A 24,645-nucleotide genomic window follows, 5' to 3' on the forward strand; every position below is an offset into this window, starting at 1 on the left:
CAGTACAGACCCCTAGGGGATACCACTATTTACCTCTCTCCATTCTGAAAACCGACCATTTATTCCTATCCTTTGTTTCCTATCTTTTAACCAGTTACTGATCCATGAGAGGATCTTACCTCTTACCCCATGACTGCTTACTTTGCTTAAGAGCCTTTGGTGAGGGACCTTATCAAAGGCTTTCTGAAAATCTAAGTATGCTATATCCACTGGATCCCCCTTGTCCACAGGTTTGTTGACCCCCTCAAAGAATTCTAGTAGATTGGTGAGGCATGATTTTCCTTTAACAAAAACCATGTTGACTCTTCCCCAACAAATTGTGTTAATCTATGTTTCTGACAGTTTTGTTCTTTACTATAATTTCAGTCAGTTTGCCTGGTACTGAAATCAGGCTTACTGGCCTGTAATTGCCGGGATCACTTCTGGAGCCCTCTTTAAAAATTGACATCACATTAGCTATCCTCCAGTCATTTGGTACAGAAGCTGATTTAAATGATAGGTTACAAACTACAGTTAGTAGTTCTTTCAATTTCATATTTGAGTTCCTTCAGAACTCTTGGGTGAATACCATCTGGTCCTGGTGATGGAGACTATTGAGAGCTTTTGGAGACTAAAGGTATCCCAGCCCTGAATAAATGAACTAGTAATTCTGACCAGTGTTAAATTTTTTATTTTTTAATTTTTTCTCCCCAAACACAATAACCTTTTGTGTTTTCAGTATGTTTTTGGGGAAGGAAAGCACTGATTGAGTTTCTAAAGTCAGTCTGATAAATCACATGGGATGTAGCTGTCACGGAGTGTGGGGGAGTCCGGCCCTGCACCCCTCTTCCTGGGACCCACAGTGACTCTCAGCCAGCCAGTAAAACAGAAGGTTTATTGGACACAGGAACACAGGTTACAGCAGAGCTTGCAGGCACAGTCAGGACCCCTCCACCGAGTCCTTCTGGGCTTTCAGGGTGCTTGGATCCTAGCTAGGATACCCTGAATTCCGCCCACACAGCCCCAAGCCCAAACTCAAACTGCTTCCCTCCTGCCACTCCCTTCCTTTGTCCCTTTCCCGGGCAAAGGTGTTGACCTTTCCCCTCTCTTACCTAGCTCAGGTTACAGGCTCTGGCATCGTCCATCTCCTAAAGTCCTCCCCTGCTCTCCCACTCCCCACACAGACAGTCCCTACTGCATCACATCTCTCCCCCCTTCGAGACTGAACTGAGCGGGGTCACTCTGCCCAGTGACCTGGGGAAGTTCAGGGTCCCCTCTCCGGGACAACGCATCCGCTGTCAGGTTGGCACTTCCCTTCACATGGACCACGTCCATGTCATAGTCCTGCAGGAGCAGGCTCCACCTCAGGAGCTTGGCGTTGGCTCCTTTCATCTGGTGCAGCCAGGTCAGGGGAGAGTGGTCGGTGTACACGGTGAAGTGTCGCCCAAAGAGATATGGCTCTAGCTTCTTAAGGGCCCACACCATGGCCAGGCATTCCTTCTCGATGGCCGCGTAGCTTTGTTCCCGGGGTAGCAGCTTCTTACTCAGGTACACGATGGGGTGTCTCTCCCCCTTTTCATCCTCCTGCATTAACACCGCCCCCAGTCCCGTGTCTGAGGCATCGGTGAACACCATAAAGGGTTTGTCAAAATCTGGGTTTGCCAGAACTGGGTCGCTAACCAGAGCCTCCTTCAGCGCCCGGAAAGCCTCCTGGCACTGCTCAGTCCAGATCACCTTGTCTGGCTTCCCCTTTTTGCACAGTTCAGTGATGGGGCCGGCTGTGGCACTGAAGTGGGGCACGAACCTTCGATAGTACCCCGCCATCCCAATAAAGGCCTGGACCTGCTTTTTGGTTTGGGGAGCAGGCCAGTCTCTGATCACCTCCACCTTGGCTGGTTCCGGCTTCAGGCAGCCGCTCCCCACCCAATGGCCCAGGTAAGATACTTCAGCCATCCCCACCTTGCACTTCTCAGCCTTTACTGTTAACCCAGCCTTTCGGAGTCGGTCCAGGACTTGTTTAACCTGGGACACGTGGACCTCCCAGGTCTGGCTGAAGACGCAGATGTCGTCAATATACGCCACGGCAAAACTCTCCATCCCCCTCAGTAGCTGATCCACAAGGCGCTGGAAGGTGGCCGGCGCTCCCTTGAGGCCGAAGGGCAGGGTCAAAAACTCATAGAGCCCCAGAGGGGTGATAAAGGCCAATTTCAGCCTGGCATCTGCATCCAGCGGCACTTGCCAGTAGCCTTTGGTAAGATCCATAGTGGTGAGGTACCGTGCACCTCCCAGCTTGTCTAGGAGCTCGTCAGGCCTGGGCATAGGGTAGGCATCAGATACAGTGATGGCATTGAGCTTTCGATAGTCCACACAGAACCGGATTGACCCATCCTTCTTGGGAACCAGCACTACTGGCGAGGCCCAAGGGCTGGAAGACGGCTGGATCACCCCCAAAGCCAGCATGTCCCTGACCTCTCTTTCAAGATCCTGGGCAGTTTTACCAGTGACCCGAAAAGGGGAGCATCTTATAGGGGGGTGTGACCCCGTCTCCACCCGGTGGACAGTCAAATTAGTGCGTCCAGGCTGGTTGGAAAACAGCTGTCGGTACAGATGCAGCACCCCTCTGATCTCAGCGTGCTGGCCCGGGGTCAGTTGCTCAGAGAGGGGAATCGCCTCCAGGGGGGAACCAGCTTTTGTCCCAGGGAATAGATCCACTAAGGGGTCATCTCCCTGCCCCTCCCAATGTCCACACACGGCCAACACCACATTCCCCCTGTCATAGTATGGTTTCATCATGTTCACATGGTACACCCGACGGTGATGTGCCCGGTTTGACAGCTCCACCACATAGTTTACCTCATTCAGTTGCTTGATAACCTTGAAGGGCCCTTCCCAGGCGGCCTGGAGTTTGTTTCTCCTCACGGGGATAAGAACCATCACCTGATCCCCGGTGGCGAAGGCACGGGCCCGTGCCGTGCGGTCATACCAGACCTTCTGCCTCCTCTGGGCTCGGGCCAGATTCTCCCTGGCCAGGCCCATGAGCTCGGCCAGTCTTTCCCGGAAGGTCAGGACATACTCCACCACTGACTCTCCCTCGGGAGAGGCCTTCCCCTCCCATTCGTCCCTCATCAGGTCTAGGGGCCCCCTCACCCGCCTTCCATACAACAGTTCGAAAGGTGAAAACCCGGTAGATTCCTGGGGTACCTCCCTGTACGCAAACAGCAGGTGAGGTAAGTACTTGTCCCAATCTTGCGGATGCTGGTTCATAAATGTTTTTAGCATCATCTTCAGCGTCCCGTTGAACCTTTCTACCAGCCCGTTGGACTGGGGGTGATACGCTGAGGCCCAGTTGTGCTGGACCCCACATTTCTGCCATAAGGACCGGAGCAGGGCCGACATGAAGTTGGACCCCTGGTCCGTTAAGACCTCCTTGGGGAACCCCACCCGGCTGAAAATTGTCAGCAGCGCATCTGCCACTGTGTCTGCTTCGATAGAGGACAAGGCCACCGCCTCGGGGTAGCGAGTGGCAAAATCCACCACCACCAGGATGTATTTCTTCCCTGACCGGGTCATCTTGCTGAGAGGTCCCACTATGTCCATGGCCACCTTCTGGAAAGGTTCTTCTATGATGGGTAAAGGCCTCAAAGCCGCTTTCCCCTTGTCCCGGGCCTTCCCCACCCTCTGGCAGGGGTCACAGGATTGGCAGTACTGTCGGACATGGGTAAAGACCCCAGGCCAGTAAAAGTTCTGTAGCAGCCTCTGCCTGGTGCGCCGGATTCCCTGGTGCCCTGCGAGAGGGATGTCATGGGCCAGGTACAACAGCTTGTGACGGAACTTCTGGGGAACCACCAGCTGCCTCCTGATCCCCCATGACTCTACTTCCCCTGGGGGAGCCCATTCTCGGTACAGGAACCCCTTCTCCCACAGGAACCTCTCCTTGCAACCTCTCCTCATGGTCTGTACCGCACTAAGGTCAGCCCGGTCCCTGTGCTTCCGCAAGGAGGGATCTTTCTGCAACTCGGCCTGGAACTCAGCAGCTGGGACAGGAATGGGGACCGGCTCTCTCTTGCTGGCTGGGTCTGAGGCCGCAGCCTCTCTGCACCGTGCCCCTGGGCGTTCCCCGCTCCCTGAGTTAGGGTCCTGCACCTCAGGTCGAGTACCTTCCCCGTTTTCGGGGTGCAGTGCCATTTGCCAACTCTGACTACGAGTCACGACCAGGGCACTCTGGGTGTTACTAGGCCAGTCCTCAAGGTCCCCTCCCATTAACACGTCAGTGGGCAAATATTGGTGTACCCCCACATCTTTGGGGCCCTCCTTGGCCCCCCATTTCAGGTGTACCCTTGCCACGGGTACCTTGAATGGGGTCCCGCCCACGCCCATCAGGGTCAGGTAGGTGTCGGGCACCATCCGATCTGAGGCCACCACCTCGGGCCGGGCCAGCGTCACCTCTGCGCCCGTGTCCCAGTACCCAGTGACCTTCCTCCCATCCACTTCCAGGGAAACAATGCACTCTTTCCGGAGGGGCAGCCCCGCGCCCACCCGGTAAACCAAAAACCCGGAACCGGGAGCATCCATAGGTGGTATGTTGCCAACCCCCCTTTCCTGGGAATGTAGCCCCTCCTCCGATTGGGTTTTTACCCAGTCCACCCTCTGCGGGTTGGGTCTGCTTGGTCTGTCCCTGAGCTTGGGGCACTGGGCCCGTATGTGACCTCGTTGGCCACAGCGATAGCAGCCCATATCTCGTGGGTCCCCTTGAGTGGGTCGGAGGGACCTGCCGCTGGATGTTCCCCTTTTGGGGGGGTTCTCCATAGGCCCCCTTTGGGAGGTCCCATGTTGACTCTCTCTCTGCGTTGAGGCAGGCCTGCTCCTTCGAGACTCCTCCCTGCCATCCCCTGCCCAACTGTCCACAAATTGGTCGGCCAGCTGGCCTGCATGCTGCGGGTTCTCCGGCTTCTGGTCCATCAACCACAGCCTCAGGTCGGACGGGCACTGCTCGTACAGGTGCTCCAGTATGAATAGGTCAAGCAGGTCCTCTTTAGTTTGGGCCCCAGCTGTCCACTTGCGGGCATACCCCTGCGCCCGGTTGACCAGTTGTAGGTATGTGACCTCACGGGTTTTACGCTGGCTCCGGAACTTTTTCCGGTACATCTCAGGAGTCAGCCCAAACTCGCGGAGCAGGGCCTGTTTGAACAGTTCGTAGTCCCCTGCCTCCACCCCTTTCAGTCGGCTGTACACCTCCACGGCTGTGGAGTCCAGTAAGGGGGTGAGAACTGCGATCCTGTCTGCAGGGTCAACCCTGTGCAGCTCGCAGGCATTCTCAAAGGCCGTCAGGAAGGTATCTATGTCCTCCCCCTCCTTACGCCGGGGTAGCAAGTGCTTATCAAAGCTCTTTGTAGGCTTGGGTCCCCCCTCACTCACCGCAGCCGGAGCCTCACTGCTCCTCAGCCGGGCCAGGTCCAGCTCATGTTTACGCTGTTTCTCCTTCTCCTCCCACTCACGCTGGCGCTGGTTCTCCTCATGTTTACGCTGGTTCTCCTCATGTTCACGCTGTTTCGCCTTCTCCTCCAGCTCTCGCCTCTTTAACTCGAGCTCCTCCCGTCTCAGCTCCCTTTCATATTCCAGCCGCATCCGCTCCACGGATGCCGAGCGTCGCCGGGAGGATCCCCTGCTGGGGGGTGAGCTTCGCCGTGAGGCTTCCCTGCTGGCCGGGGGTGTCACGGTGCCCTCGGTATACACTGGGCTCCTCCCCGCCCTTCCTCTACGCCTAGGAAGGGGGGGTCTCGGGAAGCCCTCGTCCGCCGGCTGACCACTCCCAGCGGGGACAGACACTGGTGCCTGCGCTGCATCTGCTTGGCTGCTTCCCTCAGAGACAGGGCTCCGTTCATTCATGCGGTCTCCCTGCTCCAGCTGGGCAATCAGCTGGTCCTTGGTGCGTCTCCCTGGGTGCAGCCCCCTCTGCTTGCACAGCTCCAGCAGGTCGCACTTGCGCCGCTTGGCATACATCTTCCTGCTGACCACTCACAGGCCGGGGTGCTCGCCGCTCCCCACGGTTTCCAGGGGGACCCCTAGTGCACCAGCCCTTCTTGAGGTCACCCCCTCTCTGCCAGGGTCGAGCTGCAGACTCCTCCGCCCCTGGGACCGCTCGCTGCAATCCCCCGGGGGACCCTGTTACTGCAAAGTCCTTCTCACTGGGCACACACTCCCAGGGGTTAACCACCCCTTCGTTTTACTGCTCCCCAGTCACTTACTGCAGGAAGCGCCGTCCACGGGGTGCAGTATCTCCCGCCGCTGCCACCAGTTGTCACGGAGTGTGGGGGAGTCCGGCCCTGCACCCCTCTTCCTGGGACCCACAGTGACTCTCAGCCAGCCAGTAAAACAGAAGGTTTATTGGACACAGGAACACAGGTTACAGCAGAGCTTGCAGGCACAGTCAGGACCCCTCCACCGAGTCCTTCTGGGCTTTCAGGGTGCTTGGATCCTAGCTAGGATACCCTGAATTCCGCCCACACAGCCCCAAGCCCAAACTCAAACTGCTTCCCTCCTGCCACTCCCTTCCTTTGTCCCCTTCCCGGGCAAAGGTGTTGACCTTTCCCCTCTCTTACCTAGCTCAGGTTACAGGCTCTGGCATCGTCCATCTCCTAAAGTCCTCCCCTGCTCTCCCACTCCCCACACAGACAGTCCCTACTGCATCACAGTAGCAATCTTTTATTTTTAACATCATCATTTACGATAGCTCCATAACAAACACTTTTTATATACAGTATACTCCCATTTATCCAAAACCCTATTATCTGAACCTCTGCATTTTCTGAATCCCTTCCTTGGCCTCCAGCATGAGAGACATGCTGCAAAGGGCTTGTATCTCATGCTAGGCACCAAGGAAGGGGTGTGGATAATAGAGCAGAGTCTCCTTGTCATAAACAGATAGTTAAGGGTTAACGTCTCTTTCACCTGTAAAGGGTTAACAAACAGGGAACCAAACACATGACCAGGGGACCAATCAGGAGACAAGATACTTTCAAATCTCGGTGGAGGGAAGCCTTTGTTTGTGTTTTTTGGGTTTTGCTTTGTTCTCTCTGGGTCCTGGAAGGGACTAGATTTCTTGCCAATCTCCCTGCTACAGTCTTTTATAGTGAGTAATTTAGTAAGAAAGGCGGTTATAGTCTTCTGATTGTTTCTGTATTTGCAAATCTGGAAGTATTTTAAATTGTATTTTGCTGGGGGGGGAGGCTTCTTTCTAGTTTCTATAAGCTGAAAGACCCTGTAACTTTTTACCATCTAAATTGCAGAGATAAACTTTTACCTTTTTTCTTTCTTTTTATTAAAAGCTTTGCTTTAAGACCTGTCTGATTTTTTTCTTCTAGTTAAGGCTCAAAGGAACTGAGTCTTTGTACACCAGAGAATTGGTGGGGAAAGGGGAAAGAGCAGGGGGGAGAAGGGAAAAGTGAATTTCCTCTTTGTTTTAGATTCACGGAGTTTAAATCTGTATTGCCTCTGGGTGAAGGGAAAAGAGGAGGGGGGAAAGGTATCATTCCTCTCTGTGTGGTGATTCAAGAAGTTTGAATCACGGTGATCTCCTAGTGTACCCAGGGCGGGAAAGATCTGGGAGGAAGAAAGGAGAAGGGGAAATCCCTTTGTTTAGATTCACGGAGCTTGAATCTGTATATCTCTCCAGGAGCCCAGGGAGGGAACACCTGGAGGGGAGGAGGGGGAAGGGAAATGGTTTATTCCCCTTTATTGTGAGACTCAAGGAATCTTGGTCTTGGGGGTCCCCAGGGAAGGTTTTGGGGGGACCAGAGTGTATCAGGCACTGGAATTCCTGATTGGTGGCAGCTTATCAGATCTAAGCTGGTAATTAAGCTTAGAGGAATTCATGCTGGTACCCCAACTCTTGGACTCTAAGGTTCAGATTGGGGAAATATACCATGACACTCCTGGCCAGGAGAGGTAGGCAGAGGACGAGCCTCCAACAGCAGAGGAAGCCACCCTGCTGCTGAAAGGGCTAAAGTAGTAGCGCAGGGAGCCCTCTGCAACCCATCTGTAATGGGAGTGAGTAAGCAGGACCCTGGTAGCAGAGCTGCAGAGGGCTGCCTGCATTGCCACAGAGATGGTTACAGTTACACCCAGTCCCTGCAAGCATAAGGTGTTGTTGGGGAGGAGAGGGGAGTGGTGAGGGAGAAGGCTGTAGTCCTGGCAGGGCAGAGCAGAGAAGAAACTCCTGACCAGGTTTTTCTTTTGGACTGTCACTTAGGATGGGTGCATGGAATTGTTCAGTGACGCAGAAAGTGTCTTCATTGACTTGCTGAAGTATGTTTAGCCTTAGCAGTTTAAAAGATACAGGTCTGTCGCATCTTAGGCACATTTAACATGCCCAATTTCAGCTTTACGCTGTCAGCAAAAACAAGAAAAAAACAACAAAAAAGAAAAAAATAACAATTTAACTACTGTTTCTGTAGTGCGGACGATTGTACCCACCATTACACTCAATGTGATTTTGACTATACGCGATTTTCGCTTTATGCGCTGATTGTGGAACGTAACCCCAGCGTAAGATGAGGCAGACCTGTAGTGTATTTTTAATGCATAGATGTCATTGCAATTTTTCATTGTTTTTGTTGTCACAAAATGCTAACTACTCAGTGATTCCACAAAATTAAGAGTTACCTTTACTTTAGTTCTTCTTTGCAATCCTGTCAGCAGGGATGCACTGGAGCACCTCTTGCACATCACCTCCCTCTCCCGCCTCCCCGTCTGGTGTATACGGGGAGTAACTCCACTGACGATTGGAGATATACAGGTGTAAGTGGAAAGAGAAATCATCCCCTAAATTTCCTTTCTTAGGTTCATCATGCCATTAGTCTCTTAAAAATGTATTGTACATTGACAAGATGCTGTATGCTGTCAGTGGTATTGTTTTGCAGACATTTTAGCTTGGTTCTATGAAATGTTTTTGATGATTAGTATTGACAGAATGGAAGAACTGTAACATCAGTGGGTAAAACCATTTTGATATGGTGGGTTGTCAGTGGAACAAAATATTGCACAGTATTGATTAAGCGTCTTGATCAGTTAATGCTTTTGCATTTCTGACAGTGGACCAACTGTAATGCATCAATGGCAAAAAATATATCTACTCGGTGAAACTGTTTTTCTTTCACTGAAGTTAAATCCTTAGAGCACAATCAAATGTTGGGTAAAGTAGCTGCTGCATATCCATAATAGTGACTTTCAAAAATGTTTTCTTTGAATTTCTCACTACTATTCCATAAATAATTGAGAGGCATAGTCCTCAGTGTACAAATCCCTGTTCTCTAACTTTCAGGGGCCACAGTGCTGCTTCCAGGCAACTTATTCCATGTGATGGGGTAAAACAGTCACTACTTGACTAGCCCCCTATTTGCCTCTGAAGACAGTTCTAAATTATTCTCTTACGCAGGAGCAAGTCCAAACACCCACCTCTTACCTTCATATCAACCTCTACCATTCACTCCATGCTAGATTTGGCATGTCTGTGACGGTGTATATAGATTGCTCAGGCTTTTAGTTCAATCGCTTTTGCAAGTTGGCTTATTTAATCTTTGTTTAATGTCAAATGGAGAATTGTTCTCCTCTCCCTTCAAATACTAAAAATATAACTGTTGCAGTGTCTAGACGAGAAAACCTGATAACTGAGATTTATTGTCTTCACCAGTCCTCCCCTCCTTTCCTGCAACACTTCTCCTTCCCCATTTGTGCTGCCTTCTCTTTCAAACATGGGCAATCCACCTTGCTTGTCAGATTTTCATCTTAAAGTGAAGTGTGGGGAAAAAAACACAAAATCCTAAGAACATTCATATATATTCATTTGAGTTCTGCTAATACTGCGGTGATATCTGTGTAAGTGTAACAGGAGGCAAAAAATGAGTCTCTAACTCTAAGTGATTACAGGGCTCTGAAGGGCAGCTCTGTGAACTCTGAATCTTAAGGAACAACTGGGAACATTATAAATTGAGCAGATCTGCTGTGATGTGTATGTGTGTTAAATCCACTCCCGTTTTTAGAAAGCCTCTCGGATGCCCCTAAGTGTACCTCTCATTGCTCTTTGAAGTTTGTGTTTACATGTTATGACAAGGTCTCCAGAGTGCAACCTGGACTGTGGGACCATTGTACCCTCTAAACCCACCAGCCTGGGTTGTCCCTCACACTGTGATGCTAATGTCAAGCTGCAGGCCTCTGAAGGGCACTGCACTTACGCAGCGATCCAGGGACACACCTAACTGAGTTACATGAATGATCTCCTGGCCCATGGTGTTGAACTCAGTGAAACAAATCCCTGTCTTTTTTGTGTATCTGTCTTTTGGCTGACCTATACATCTGCAGTTTTGAGGTGAAAACCTGAAACCGTCGTACTCAATAGGAGATTTGCCATTGACTTCACTGGGGCAAGGATTTCACTCTTAGTGTTTAACTAGGGTTGCCACCTCTCCCGGCTTTCCCAGGATTGTCCCATTTTTGAAGCAGCTATCCTGGGAAATCTGTAAGGGTGCTCACTGCCAGCTGTCCAGTTTTATGGGCTCAGTAGCATCCTGGATGTCCTGGGTTTTTGTACCTCAGAGGTGGCAACACTACATTTAACACCAAAAGAGTATGTGCTCCTAAATGTAGCTATCTAAAAATTCCTAGACCAAAATCTTACTGGGACAGATTACTCCTTACTATTTGTGTTTTTGTTTGGTAGGCATAAGTGCCGACTCTGTGGGTGCTCCAGGGCTGGAGCACCCACAGAAAAAAATTAGCAGTACTTAGCACCCACTGGCATCCAGCTCTTCCCCCCCACCGCATCCCCAGTGCCTCCCATCCCACAGCATCCCTGCTGATCAACTCCTCCCCATCCCTCCCAGCACTTCCCGCCCCGCTCCAATCAGCTGTTCCGTGGTGTGCAGGAGGTACTAGAGGAAGTGGGGAGGAGCAGGGATGTGGCATGGTTGGAGGGAGGGGTTGGAACTGGGAGGGAAGAGGCGGGGTAGGGGTGGGGCCTGGGGCAGAGCGGGGGTTGAGCACCCCCAGGCAAAGGAAAAAGCCAGTGACTGTGTTGGTAGGGGGTTGTCCTTGGCAAGTGTGAAAATTATTGGCATTATAAAAGCTCAGTTTTTATAAAACCTGGATTTTAACCCTAACTTGGTCTGGCAGCATCCCTCTTAGTGAAAAAGGTAATCAGCAAATGTTGGTGGTACAAGAGAGGAGGTAACTTTGCAAATCAAATCCAGCCCAGATTGCTAGTGATTATGAGAGTCATTATCCTCTGGCTGTTAAATGGCCTGTATGAAATGAGTTGATCTCCTGGAATGGTGTCTGCTGGTGAACAGGAATCCTGGGCATGCTGAGACAAAGGATTGAGTGGGTGTGGAGGTTGCCTCTCCAGAATACGACATGCATCTGACGAAGTGGGTATTCACCCACGAAAGCTCATGCTCCAAAACGTCTGTTAGTCTATAAGGTGCCATAGGAGTCTTTGCTGCTTTTACAGAATACGAGTGTTAGGCCTGTTGGCAGTAAAGCCCAAGGAAATTTATGCTGCTGCTTGCAGTGCATCTGTTCTGTGGATAAACTGAGGACTTGACTGTGCCGGGTTGTAAATCTTTCACATTGCATTGGCACTAAATTCACTGAAAACTTGAGAAAGAAAATCAGCAAAATAAGAGAATTCATCATAATTTTGTAGACCTATAATGAGATTTTTAGTACTCTGGATCTCAGGCTTATATTTAAAAGGAGTTTGGAGTTCCCATACCAACTTTTGGCATGGAAACTGATTTTGTTGATGTGATGCTGCCTTCTACAACTGTGTGTAAAATGTGGCATCATGTAAGTTACAGCTCAAAGACTCCTGAGAGACAACTATAGAAAAATCCAGATGCATATTCCACTGACAATCATGTAGTCCTTACAAACATACCATCAGTGCACTATGCTACCTTGGAGACAACATGAGTTTCAACTTTATACACCTTCTTTATTCTGTTTTGTTTCATTTCTCACAACTGAGCTTTCTTTTGTATATTCCATTTGATTTGCTTTTTTGTTTTAAAGTTTAGTATTAAGACCTGATTGGAAACATAAATATATTTGTTGGTACTTGTGGAAAACGTCTTTAAGAAGCCTGTCTGCAACCCTAGCATCCCCTTGGATGTTGTTATGAAGCCAGCAAGAAACAATCTAACAAGATGGTAAATGTAGTTATGTATAAATGCATTACCCAAATAGCTGCAGGTTCCTGCTTATGTCCTTCCTCTCTTGTCTCCCTCTTTGTTTTCTCACTAGGTGTCCTGTCTGAAATCTAGATTGTAATTTGATCAGAGCTGGGAGCTCATCTTTGTCTCTCCTTTGGAATTCCCAGCACCCTTTCAGGCACTGTAAAATAATTACACCTTGCTTGCATAATTGTCCTGTTGTGTTCTCCCACTGGTTAGTCTAGAATCGCAGGTGAAACATAAAACTTTTTTGTGGGATCAGTTATCTTAGCACCTTGGTCCAAGTATTTTCCATTTAAGTAGAAGAATACAGCTCTTTCCGTGATGTAGCTATAACTCTAGGTATCTGGTATAATGTGATTATTTACATATGTTTAGTTAAATTATTAGTTTCTTTTTATTAATTACACTTAATAACACCAAACTGTCAGCAGAGATGTGGATTTTTTTGCCAGAGTGTTTGTCAGTTTGTTAGGATGTACACAGTAGGCACTCTTCCGTCTTTCACCGGTAAATCAGATTAGATGATTTTAAATGTCTGGTTAAAATTTGTGAAATTGTCTTAGGTCTGACTTCTGATTTTGTTTAAATGTAATGTGTTTGCAGACAATGACTGGTATTTGTGTCATGTGACAATTATTGCCCCAGAAGAGGATCTTCTATCCTGGGGTATGTACCCATACCCCTATTTGGCACGTGTTGATCCTGATGCTCGGAAAGGCACTCTGATCTACCAGCTTGTGGCCCATTACAATAACAATGAAAACTCCAGTGTTGGGATAACTTATGCACTTATTGCAGGTAAATCCTTTCTGAATCAGCTGATTAATCTGCATGACTATGAGATTTTTATTTTAGCAATTTCCAATTTTTCATTTAATTAATAAGATTTCAATAGAATAGCCTTGTTTAGACATACTGGGTGAAGGTCAGAGATGATGAGTAAAGTGGTGTAAATTAAACCAGTACATGAGTTTAAGGGAATTGGTTACTCCCATACAAAGTGACCAGAATCAGGCTAAGGTCTGGCCTATGCTACTAAGGGCTTGTCTACGGGGGTAGTATAAACCAGATCAAATCAAGTTAATCTAGTTTGAAAATGTCTGCATACACCTGATCCATCACTACATATTTATCACAGACTCGGAAGTCCTCTTGCAAAGCAGACTGGGTTTGCTTCAAATGGAATTAGTTTGGTCTATTGTGTGTGTGCACACAATTGCTATATGCCACTTCTTGTGTGCTTCCAGTGATTATCCCATAGTGCTTTGCAGGTTGACTGTTACTGACCTGTTCATTTACCTGTGTGCCCTCCCATGCTCCTGTATCAAATTCCCAGGACAATACCTCCCCACCTTTTAAAAGCTGGCACAGAGCCACATTTTGCCCATTTGCTCCTGGATCCTGGTATATCATTCTTGCAGTGTAGCTGTGATAGCACTCCTGAAACCATACAACATGCCTTGCACAGTTGCACTGAGTCATGCTGAGACCCTGGATTTCATTACCACCTGGGGAGAAGCTTTGGTTCAGGAAGCTCTTTCGGCCAGACGCTCCTACAGCCACAGCACCTGCAACAACCAGAGCATCAAGGACAGGGCCTCTATGTACTGCTGAGAGGTTGGCCTCTTGAAGGGGAAGTAAAAGGAAGACTCAGGACAAGATGTTTGTTGAGCTTTTGGCAGAGAGATGAGTCTGGTTTTTCTCTGGGAAAGAGGTGGAGGCTGTAGGTGCGGACCCAGAGGGAGAAGGAAATGCAGCTCTCCTGGGAGATTATGGCAGTGGCCAAGGACAGCATTGCCATGGCCAAGAAGAGCATAGAAAAAGACAGAGGAGAGGCATAGGCAACTCATGGATGCTATCCTGAACCAGAATGTTCTCCAAAACAGCTCCTGTTAGGCCAGCAGGCCCTGCAGTCCCCGAATTCAGGATCCATCCATGTCCTTTGCAACCTGGGCAATACTGTGTACTGGGACGAGCAGCAAGTCCTCCCCACCATACCCTTGCAGTGGTGCTACCAGTGGCCATCCCCCTCTCAAAACAACCTCGGGCATTGAGAATACTGGCTCCTGGGAGCCCAGCACTTTCTTGAGTCCAGCAGTGCCCCTGAAAATTCTGACCCACAGCGCTTAACGATAGTGCCCATGCAAGCAAAAGAGGCAAAGGGCTGGCTTATACTCACCTGTCACTGTAAGGCAACCAACCGCCCCCCTAGTTGTGTTTGCACCATTTGTACTGGTGCTCTTTCAGTTTTGTCTGCACTGTTGCTTTAATTAAAGATTTGTTTATTAGTAGACTGTTTAGTTAAATGTATTTTCAAATACAAAAACATATTTTTTTCCATTAGTTCAATAAAAACTGTATTTTTGGTTCTGTTCTTTCATAATAAAAACCATTTTAGTCAATCCATTATGAGTCCTTATTGCACCTAATTATGAAAATCCTTTAAATAAAGCTGAAATAATACTTAGGGGTTTTCAGAAGTACATAGAGAGCATTCCACTTCCGCCACTCGTACGCTACACTCCAATGCTTGAAATGTATCTATCTCAACAGTTCCCCCTCCCCCATGAGCTAACAACTGCACATGTTCAGGCAGGAGACTTAAAATATGAACAATAGGCGTCCCTGACAATATTCCCCTGAGTGTCAGCATTTTCTAAGGGAAACCTGGCTGGCTGCTTGAACCACCAAGCAAGTCACTGAACCTCAGCTTCCTACCCATTGTTAAGGCTTTCTCCCTTGCTCTCTCAAATATTGTGCAGACCACAACAGGCAGTGAATGGTCCAAACATCTTTTTTTCTGGCTGCTTCCAACCTGTTCCATAAAGAGTGCCATCTGCCTTTAAACGGCCAAATGCACACTCAACTGCTATGATGGAACTGCTCGGGTGATAGTTAAAGTGTTCCTTCCTGCTGTCCAAGTGGCCTCTGTATGGCTTCATTAGTCAGGGCATAACAGGATAAGACAATTCTTCCACAATAATCAAACTACCTCCACACCATTAATATCTACAGTGGTCCTGGGAGCAAACATTCATTTCTCCATTAATCTATACGGAACTGAGTGCTAAAAGATCTCAGAATCTTAGACCCTTCCAGACTACGCTGCATTTATATCCGTAAATCTCCCACCAAAAAGAAATACCCCTTTTTGTTTGAATAAATTTTGTGCTCTAGTGGGGGATGAATTGTAGGCACCTGTGTTCTATCAATTGCCCCAATACAGTTTGTGAACTGTATGCGTGCAAAGCCATCAACAGTCTCCAGAGCATTACCCAGCTTTAGGAGCTTGTTAGATAGCACTTTATCAATGACATAGCAGACCTGCTTGAGAATGTTGCCAACAGTTGATCACCCCATGCAAAATTGGTTGGCTACAGTCCAGTAGTACTCGGGTGGCATGGCATTCTTGTTTCTCCAGAAGTATGGAGTACCACATGTTGCTACACTGTCATTGAAGCTCCAAGGTCAGTTCTGCACCGATCTCAAAAAAGTTAGCCCTCCCCATCCTGAAATTCTGTCGCCATTGCTACTCAGCTCCAATCTGCAGAACAATCCTCTCCCACCAGTCCATGCTGGCTTCTCAGGTCCAGAAATGACGATAAACGCTGTATAGGTGATCCAGCTTGGATCATTGTCCTCTTGCTCCTCGTCCATCTGCCATCTCTTCTGAGTGCTCTCCGGCTGCCAGAGGAGCTGCTGCTGCTGTAGAATATTCTTCTGCTTCCACATCATCTGCTCGATGGTGCAACATGCAAAGTCCAATGCCAAATTCATCCAACTTTGACTGCTGTAATACAGCCCAAGCAGTTGTCCTCGTGCATGGAGCATTGCTGGGTCCACGTTGGCAGAGAAGAAATTAGAAAATGACAGAAGCCCGCCTGGAAAGGAAGTGTGTGGCAGAGAGAGTGGAAACATGGGATTTAAAAAAAATAAAATTCAACCAACTTGACTTCCCACAGTTCATAGTGAAAACAATTCCAGGGCTCACACTGTTCAGCATGCACATGGGATGCCTGTTGCATTCTCAGTTCACATTGTCTGAACACACGGCTGTGGTTTGCTATGAACTAAGGGTGTAGTGTTCTTCGGGGAGGGGTTTCCTGAGCTGGATTACCGACACAGCATTCAATGCCTTTTTTGGGGGGTCTGGGAAGCCACCGTGGATTGGTGGGGAAAGGATTGTTTTGCAGATGGGGGCTGACCAGCAGTGGCAAGAGAATTTCAGGATGGGGAAGGCTACTTTTTTTTGAGATCTGTGCAGAACTGACCTTGAGAGCTGCAATGACAGCATACCAATATGCGGTGTCCCATACTTATTGTTAGGGTTAGATAATGAGCACGTGTCCTAATATAGCTCTGTAGTGCATTAAGCCTGAAGGCTGCTGAGTGAGGGCACAAAACAGCTAGCTTTAGAGCTAGAGTTGCGTCCTGGGTGTTTTGTCTTAGTGCACAATATTGGGTAATTGGCACTTGACACAAAGTCCGTTGTCCATATAGAACATATGTATACTGTCTATCTCACAATGCACAGTATGGACAAGGGGTAAAATAAAGAATTTTTTTTTTAAAGGGAGAATGTGTAGAGAAAAATGAGGGGTTCAAAGCCGAAGTTGAAAGGTAATGAAGATGCAAATGAATGTTCTTACTGTGATGCCTCTACTAGAATGGTTTTTGTACATCTATTAATAGGTGGCGAAGAGCGATTTGAAGTTGATGTGGATACAGGTATTATAATGACAACCGGTTTGCCTTTAACTTGGAATAAGGAATACATGGTCACAGTGCAGGCCAATGATGAATATGGCAACAAAAGTCCTTATGCCTCCATCTCCATCCTGGTTGGTTCCAGACTTCCTCAGTTTACTAACGTGTCCTACAGTGTGTTTGTCCCTGAAAGTACTCCAGCAGGAGAAAAGTAAGTGGAAGAAAGCCAGGGTCCAGTACTTGGAGAGAAACTTTGTGGGGCACCACGTAGTGACTCCTTTGCAACCAGTGTTGTTTGTTCATAGGGCTATACTTGAATTGATATTCCTGTACTGCAGTTCAGAAGGAAAATGTGACTCGTTCAAATGGAGGAGCAGCGTAGCACAGTGGACTGAGCACTAGACTGGGAACAGGAAGTAGGGGATTAAAATCCCAGCCTTGGCACTGATTTGGCTAGTACAAATCACTACATCTCTGAAATGCCTTCCATCTTCCACCCCTTACTGTAAAATGCACGCATGCCAAACGTCTCCCTTTAGGAGAGAAGTTCCTTAACTTCTATTAAAATGTTTCTTTTTCTCCATGTTCTGTGCCTCCAAACAGTTTCTCCAAACTAAATGGATTTCAGTGAAAATTAACAGGTTATGCCTATGGTACTTGCCAAGTGGTCCCTATTTATTGTTTTCAAATGCTGCATTTATTGGAATGAGGATTTTTTTTTTCTTTTTGCTTACCTCTGTCTCAGAGATTGTAAGGATTCTTGTTTGCACAGTTCTTTGAAAAGGAAACATCCTATGACAGTACCTATTTTGTTATGATGCCTCTGTGGGTTCGTGTAAATTTACAGTGTTCTGTAGCTGACAGAATAGTAATGAAAATTATCTCTAGCAGTGTGGCCAATGATAAGTTAATTTAATTGTATTTAATCTTCTCTTAGTGGAGGTTTACATTTAAAAAACACACCAACCAAAGCCTCTGTTTGTGTTGATGTCCTCTTCAGATCCTTTTAGTTCTGGGTACCTTGACACCAGAAATCTGTAGGCTGATTGATTGAAGTGAACTTAGAGGAGACAACAAAATTAAAAAGGCTGGGAGATTTGATTCATGAGCAGCTCTTCAAAGCACCACTCGCTAATAACAAGCAAGCATGGGACCACTTGGTAAAATTTAAAGGGAGACCATTAACTTCTATCTACCTTTATTTTTACTATTACAAGTGGCACATAAGATTACTGTGACAAAGACATTAGAGAGAAATACTTTCTATTTTTCCAATGTTCTTGCTTTGCACACAGCCCCAGTATAGTCAGTTGGTGTCCTGCGTCTATATGGGTTTTTCACTCCACAATAAGGAGAGGAAAAGATTTTTAAAATGTGTGTGTAAAGCCATAAAAATTGGCAAGGAGACTTAGAGGCAGGCATAGAAAAAGCTGTTGGTTTTATAGGGTTTATAGAGGAAGCTGAAGGTATGCCTCTTTATAGTGATGAAGGGATGAGAAGGAATTTCTGTATGTGGCTGGTTGGCTAAGTTCCTGCTAAAATGATCGGTGCTGCTGGGATTGTAGTGATTCATGATGTTAGTGCCTGGAGCCTTATATAGGAGTCTTCTATTTTAAATCTAAATAAATAAATACCAAAAGTACTCAACTATTTTTTAATAGACTAGATTTCAAGTTGCCAGGTAAAGTGTGTGTGGGGAGGGGGGCTCATTTTTCTAGATTGTGAAGAAAATCTTCCAAACGTATTCAGTGTAAACTAGTGCTGTCGATTAATTGCAGTTAACTCACGTGATTAACTCAAAAAAAGAATGGTGATTATTCGCAGTTTTAATCACACTGTTAAACAATAGAATACCAATTGAAATTTATTAAATATTTTGGATGTTTTCCTACATTTTCAAATATACTGATTTCAGTTACAACACAGAATACAAAGTGTACAGTGCTCACTTTGTATTATCTTTATTACAAATATCTGCACTGTAAAAATAATAAAAGAAATAGTATTTTTCAATTCACCTTATACAAATACTGTAGTGCAATCTCTTTATCGTAAAAGTGCAATTTACAAATGTAGATTTTTTTTTGTTATGTAACTGCACTCAAAAAGGAAACAATGTTAAACTTTAGAGCCTACAAGTCCACTCAGTCCTACTTCTTGTTTAGTCAATCACTCAGACAAACAAGTTTGTTTACATCTGCGGGAGATAATGCTGCCCACTTCTTATTTACAGTGTCACCTGAAAGTGAGAACAGGCATTCACATGGCACTGTTGTAGCTGGTGTTGCAAGATATTTATGTTCCAGAAGCGCTAAAGATTCATATGTCCCTTCATGCTTCAACCACCATTCCAGAGGACACGTTTCCATGCTGATGACAAGTCTGTTCAATAATGATCCAAAGCAGTGCAGACTGGTGCATGTTCATTTTCATCATCTGAGTCAGATGCTATGAGTAGAAGGTTGATTTTCTTTTTTGGTTGTTTGGGTTCTGTAGTTTCTGCATCGGAGAGTTGCTCTTTTAAAACTTCTGAAAGCCACACCTCAGATTCTTAAACCTTGGGTTGAGTGCTGTAACTATCTTAAGAAAGCTCACATTAATACGTTCTATGCATTTTGTCAAATCTGCAGTGAGTGTTCTTAAAACGAACAACGTGCTGGGTCATCATGATTTTTTTTAACAAGCATCATCAGCCTGGAAGCATGCCCTCAGGAATGGTGGTTGAAGCATGAAGGGACGTATGAATCTTTATTGCATCTGGCACGTAAATATCTTGCAATGCCAGCTACAAAGTGCCATGCGAACATCTGTCTTTACTTTCAGGTGACATTGTAAACAAGAAGCAGGCAGCATTGTTTCCAGTACATGTAAACAAACTTGTTTGTCTGAGCGATTGGCTGAACAAGAAGTAGGACTGAGTGGACTTGTAGGCTCTAAAATTTTATAGTATTTTATTTTTGAATGCAGTTATTTTTTGTGCATAATTCTACATTTGTAAGTTCAACTGTCATGAGAAAGAGATTGCACTACAGTACTTGTATTAAGTGAATTGAAAAATACTACTTTTTTTTACAGTGCAAATATTTATAATAAAAAATAAATATAAAATGAGCACTATGCATTTTGTATATGTGTTGAAACTGAAATCAATATATTTGAAAATATAGAAAACATCCAAAAATATTTAAATAAATGGTATTCTATTGTTTAACAGTGCAATTAGTTGTGATTAATTTGTTTAATCTCTTGACAGCCCTAATGTAAACAGATTCAGGTAAGGCTGGCTTCACTGCTGCTGCAGCTGCTACTACAGAGTAGCTTTGCCAAGCAGCAGTGGGGTGACACTGACAAGACTGGTGAGTGTTATTACTGCTATTCAGAAGCCTCTGATCAGCATGGAACTGCAAAGATTTGAGTATCAGAAGAGGCAGATGCTGGAGTTAGTTGCAGGGGAGGAGAAAATAGGCTGAAGAAGCAGTAAAGTGATGGAGGCCTACCTGCTACCTCTTCAGAGGCTCTGATCATGAACGTACACAATTCCTCTCCTGTACTGCGGATTAGAAGGGGATAGCTCTTCAAATAAAATGGAACATACTAGCCAGAGGCTGATATCTACAGTGGAGGCCCAAACAAGACAGTGACAGTACCTGGTAGAAATCCCAGCCCCTTTCTCCTTCCCAGCAACTATGGAAGCAGGGGAAGGGTTTCTCACCAGGTCATTGTCCTGGACCTAACTGGTGGGGCCTTTCCCCTTTGTCTTCCATATCTACTTCTGTCTGGTAAGTGTCTGGTTAAGATGTTTTCAATCCCAGCTTCTGAAGAAAGATTAAAAGAAATATATGTAGTTTAGCTTCATGATCACGAAGGAAGAAAACTTAATGGTCTGCAAGGATTTGAAGGGTGTAAATACCAAGGAAGGAGTAAATGTATAGTCAGGTGATTGGGAATAATGGGTTGAAATGAAGAAAAGGCAAATTGTTACCCAAGATCTGATATAATGTGGAATAGTGTCCTCAGGGGAGTGGCAGAGTCCCTTCTACAAGAGTCATTTTGAATGTAGACAAGATGAAGTATTAGATATTTGCAGGGGCCAGTCCTGCACTTTTCTGCAACTGGGCTATGTGGCGTAATCTGCCTTCTGTCTCTACTTTCTCTGACTCTCCTAGTGAAACAGACTGTAACAAGTTGGCTAATGACTATGCTATTGTTCTTCACAGAGTAGCAGTTGTGGAGGCTGTTTCCTTCCAGAGCCGGCCTCTTTCTTACACTCTGCTGATGAACCCCAGTGGCCTTTTCAGCCTGAGCCAGAAGAGTGGAGTGCTCAGTTTGACCCATACTGTGGATTATGAGAGCGAACACCATCTCTATCACTTTCTTGTGAAAGCAGTGGAAGCTGACAGCGGACTTAGCAGTGTAACTGAGGTACAATGAAGTACTTGGCTTTGCATGAATATAATGAATCACCTCACTATAGTAGCTATTTCCTCCATCAAGATTGTATTTAGTGATCTCATTACATACAGGCCTGGTCTACACTACGCGTTTATACCGAATTTAGCAGCATTAAACCGATTTAACCCTGTACCTGTCCACAGAAAAAAGCCCTTTATATCTATATAAAGGGCTCTTAAAACCGATTTTTGTACTCCTTCCCGACGAGGGGAGTAGCGCTGAAATCGGTATTGTCATGTTGGGTTAGGGTTAGTGTGGCTGCAATTCGACGATATTGGCCTCCGGGCAGTATCCCACAGTGCACCATTGTGCTAAACAGCAGCATCCTCTCCCCTCCCTTCTGGTGGCAGACTGTACGGTACAATATGACTGATAGCCGTCCTCATCATCATCCTGTGAGTGCTCCTGGCTGGCCTCGGTGAGGTCGGCTGGGGGCGCCTGGGCAAAAATAGGAATGACTCCCGGTCATTCCCTTCTTTAAGCTTTGTGTCCTGGAGATTCAGTCCTGGCAGATGGTGCAATAGGGCTGGTAACTGTCCTCATCATAGCAGCTGGAGGCTGAGCTCCTCTCCCCCTCCCCCCTTTCATATCTAATGGAGATTCTGGACTATCGTAGCAGCAGGAGGCTGTGCTCCTCTCCCCCCCACCCTTTAATGAGTAATGGAGATGTCCTGCCTGGAATATCATAGCAGCTGGAGGCTGCCTCCACCTCATTTTATCTCACTGAAAAGTCATTGTTTCTTATTCCTGCATTCTTTATTACTTCATCACACAAGTGGGGGGACACTGCCACGGTAGCCCAGGAGGGGTATGGGAGGAGGGAAGCAAGAGGTGGGGTTATTGCAGGGGCACCCCCTAGAATGGCATGCAGCTCATCATTTCTGCGGGATCTCTGGGGCTCTGACCCGGAGCGGCTGTGCTCTCTGCTTCTCTAGTAGACTTGCCCCATATTCTAGGCAGAACTGACTCTATTTTTAGACAAAACATAAAGAAGAGAATGACCCCGGGGAGTCATTCCCATTTTTGTCCATGCGCCCCAGCCAACCTCAGCGAGGCCAGCCAGGAGCACCCATGACAGCAGCAGACAGTACAATATGACTGGCAACCATCATCGCCAATTTCCAAAGCAGCAGACAGTGCAATAGGGCTGATAACAGTCTCTGCTACCTTGCAAAGGCAAATGAATGCTGCTGTTTAGCACTGCAGTACCGTGTCTGTCAGCAGCATCCAGTACACATACGGTGACAGTGACAAAAGGCAAAACAGGCTCCATGGTTACCATGCTATGGCGTCTGCCAGGGCAATCCAGAGAAAAAGGGCGCGAAATGATTGTCTGCCGTTGCTTTCACGGAGGAAGGATTGAGTGACGACATTTACCCAGAATCACCCGCGACACTGTTTTTGCTCCATCATGCATTGTGATCTCAACCTAGAATTACAATGGGCAGGGGAGACTGTGGGAACTATGGGATAGCTACCCACAGTGCAAAGCTCTTTAAATCGACGCTAGCCTCGGTACATAGACGTACACCACCGAATTAATGTGCTTAGTGTGGCCGCGTGCACTTGACTTTATACAATCTGTTTTACAAAACCGGTTTCTGTAAAATTGGAATAATCCCATAGTGTAGACATACCCACACTGACAATCTAAATAACAACACAAAGCTGCTTGTAGATTGGGAGGGAGGATGGTTTTATTGTCAAGGCAGTGGACTGAGAATCAGATATGGGTTCAGTTTCTGGGTCTGCAAAATACTTCCTGTGTGACATTGGCCAAGGAATATTTTATCTTTGCCTTAATTTTAAAAACATAATTTGTTCAGAAAAAATGGGTTTGCTGCTTTCTTACTCACAGAGGTGTTGTGGGAACAAGTTCGATAATGTCTGAGGGCAGCATAGAGATATTACAGTAATAGGTGCAATAAGTACCTAGATACTCAGACTGAGAGATGTATGACTGTGATGCATTATGAAGTACAATGTGCTGAGCAAAAATAGCAAAAATATGACAAAGTAGCTATAATTTTTCCTGATCCATTTGTGACTCAAAAGTCAAGGCTTTTTCTGTAATGCTGGTTTCAGATTGAAACATAACATTTCATGCATTAAGATGTAAGAATTGATTTTTGAGCCAAAATTTTAGATTTTGAGTTTTTAAAAAAAATTACATTTTTTTAATGAAAATAGGATGCTTCCAGTCATGTGATCCTGATTTTGATTTTTTTAAAAGGCAGAAAGGGGAATACCTTGCCTGAAATTGGACTAAGTTGGTAAAGTATAAAATGTGAAAAACCTTCTGATTTTGAGGTTTGCATATTTCATAGCAAATATTTTGCAATGCTACATCATATTGAGAAATTTTAGTGCCCAATGAACATTATTTTAAAATGGAAATGAAGTAAATTGTAAAAGTAAATGCATTGAGTGATCAGATATGAGTGAAAGGGTAAAAACTAACAAGGCTAACCAGAGCCAGTACATCAGTGCTCTCACACATTTCATTTCTGGAAAGCAGCAGGTCAGTCCTGGTAGGCCTCTCTTCAGCAGACATCTATCATTTTCTGTTTAATCTTTTCTTCTGCCTCCTGTCCCACGCAGGTCATAGTTCATATCACTGATGACAATGACTGCTCTCCAGAATTCCAGCACTCCATTTACAGCTGTGACAACATTCCTGAAATCATCCCAGTTGGCACATCTCTGTTGCAAGGTGATAATTTCTCTACTACCTCTTATTCCATCTTCTCACAAGAATTAACTTGTGATTGTGGTCTACATAATCTGATCAGTTCAAGTGTTTACCGTGCCCATCAGCATGGTATCTGAGTACCTTCCAAAAGTGCATTAAAGGATGTGACCAACATCTGTCATATGGTTTTTTCTTCTTCTTTTTCTCTCAAGAGGGAATACTGTGTGTGGATTTTTATTGTGTGTATAACGTGCTATGTGGCATCTCTTTCTTTTTAAGTCAGGCTGAAGAAGTGTGTCCTGCACTTGGAAATGGAAGGTGGTGAGGTCTGAGTGTAGTTCTTATATTCTGCAGGAGTTCAAGCCATAGTCATGGACAGATGACCCCCTGAGAAATCTGTCTCCTACACAGATATCTCCTTTGCAGTAGATGCATTGTTCCAGAGGAGCAGAACTGTTGACCTTCTCCCAGAGCTTGAGATGACCTTCTAGGTATCTTGAGCCTAGACCATTGAATGCCTTGAAGAGGAGGACTGAGATCTTGAACTTGAAGCAATATTCCATGGGGAAATGGTGTAGCGAGAGA

At 46.2% G+C, this 24,645-nt stretch overlaps 1 protein-coding gene across 1 annotated transcript in view; it reads left to right on the forward strand.

Annotated features, from left to right (window-relative positions):
* The first annotated feature begins 12,862 nt into the window (after window positions 1–12,862).
* The window catches only part of LOC127045068 (neural-cadherin-like), a 65,348-nt gene continuing 53,565 nt past the window's right edge, over window positions 12,863–24,645 (forward strand). Inside the window, exons 1-4 of the mRNA XM_050940486.1 lie at window positions 12,863–13,007; window positions 16,902–17,127; window positions 21,134–21,338; window positions 23,970–24,081. Of these exons, the coding sequence (XP_050796443.1) occupies window positions 12,878–13,007; window positions 16,902–17,127; window positions 21,134–21,338; window positions 23,970–24,081 (673 nt within the window). The 5' untranslated portion in view covers window positions 12,863–12,877. The remainder of the gene's footprint in view (window positions 13,008–16,901; window positions 17,128–21,133; window positions 21,339–23,969; window positions 24,082–24,645) is intronic.

The sequence above is a fragment of the Gopherus flavomarginatus genome, chromosome 2 (genome assembly GCF_025201925.1).
Source record: "Gopherus flavomarginatus isolate rGopFla2 chromosome 2, rGopFla2.mat.asm, whole genome shotgun sequence".
Classification (NCBI taxonomy): Eukaryota; Metazoa; Chordata; order Testudines; family Testudinidae; genus Gopherus; species Gopherus flavomarginatus.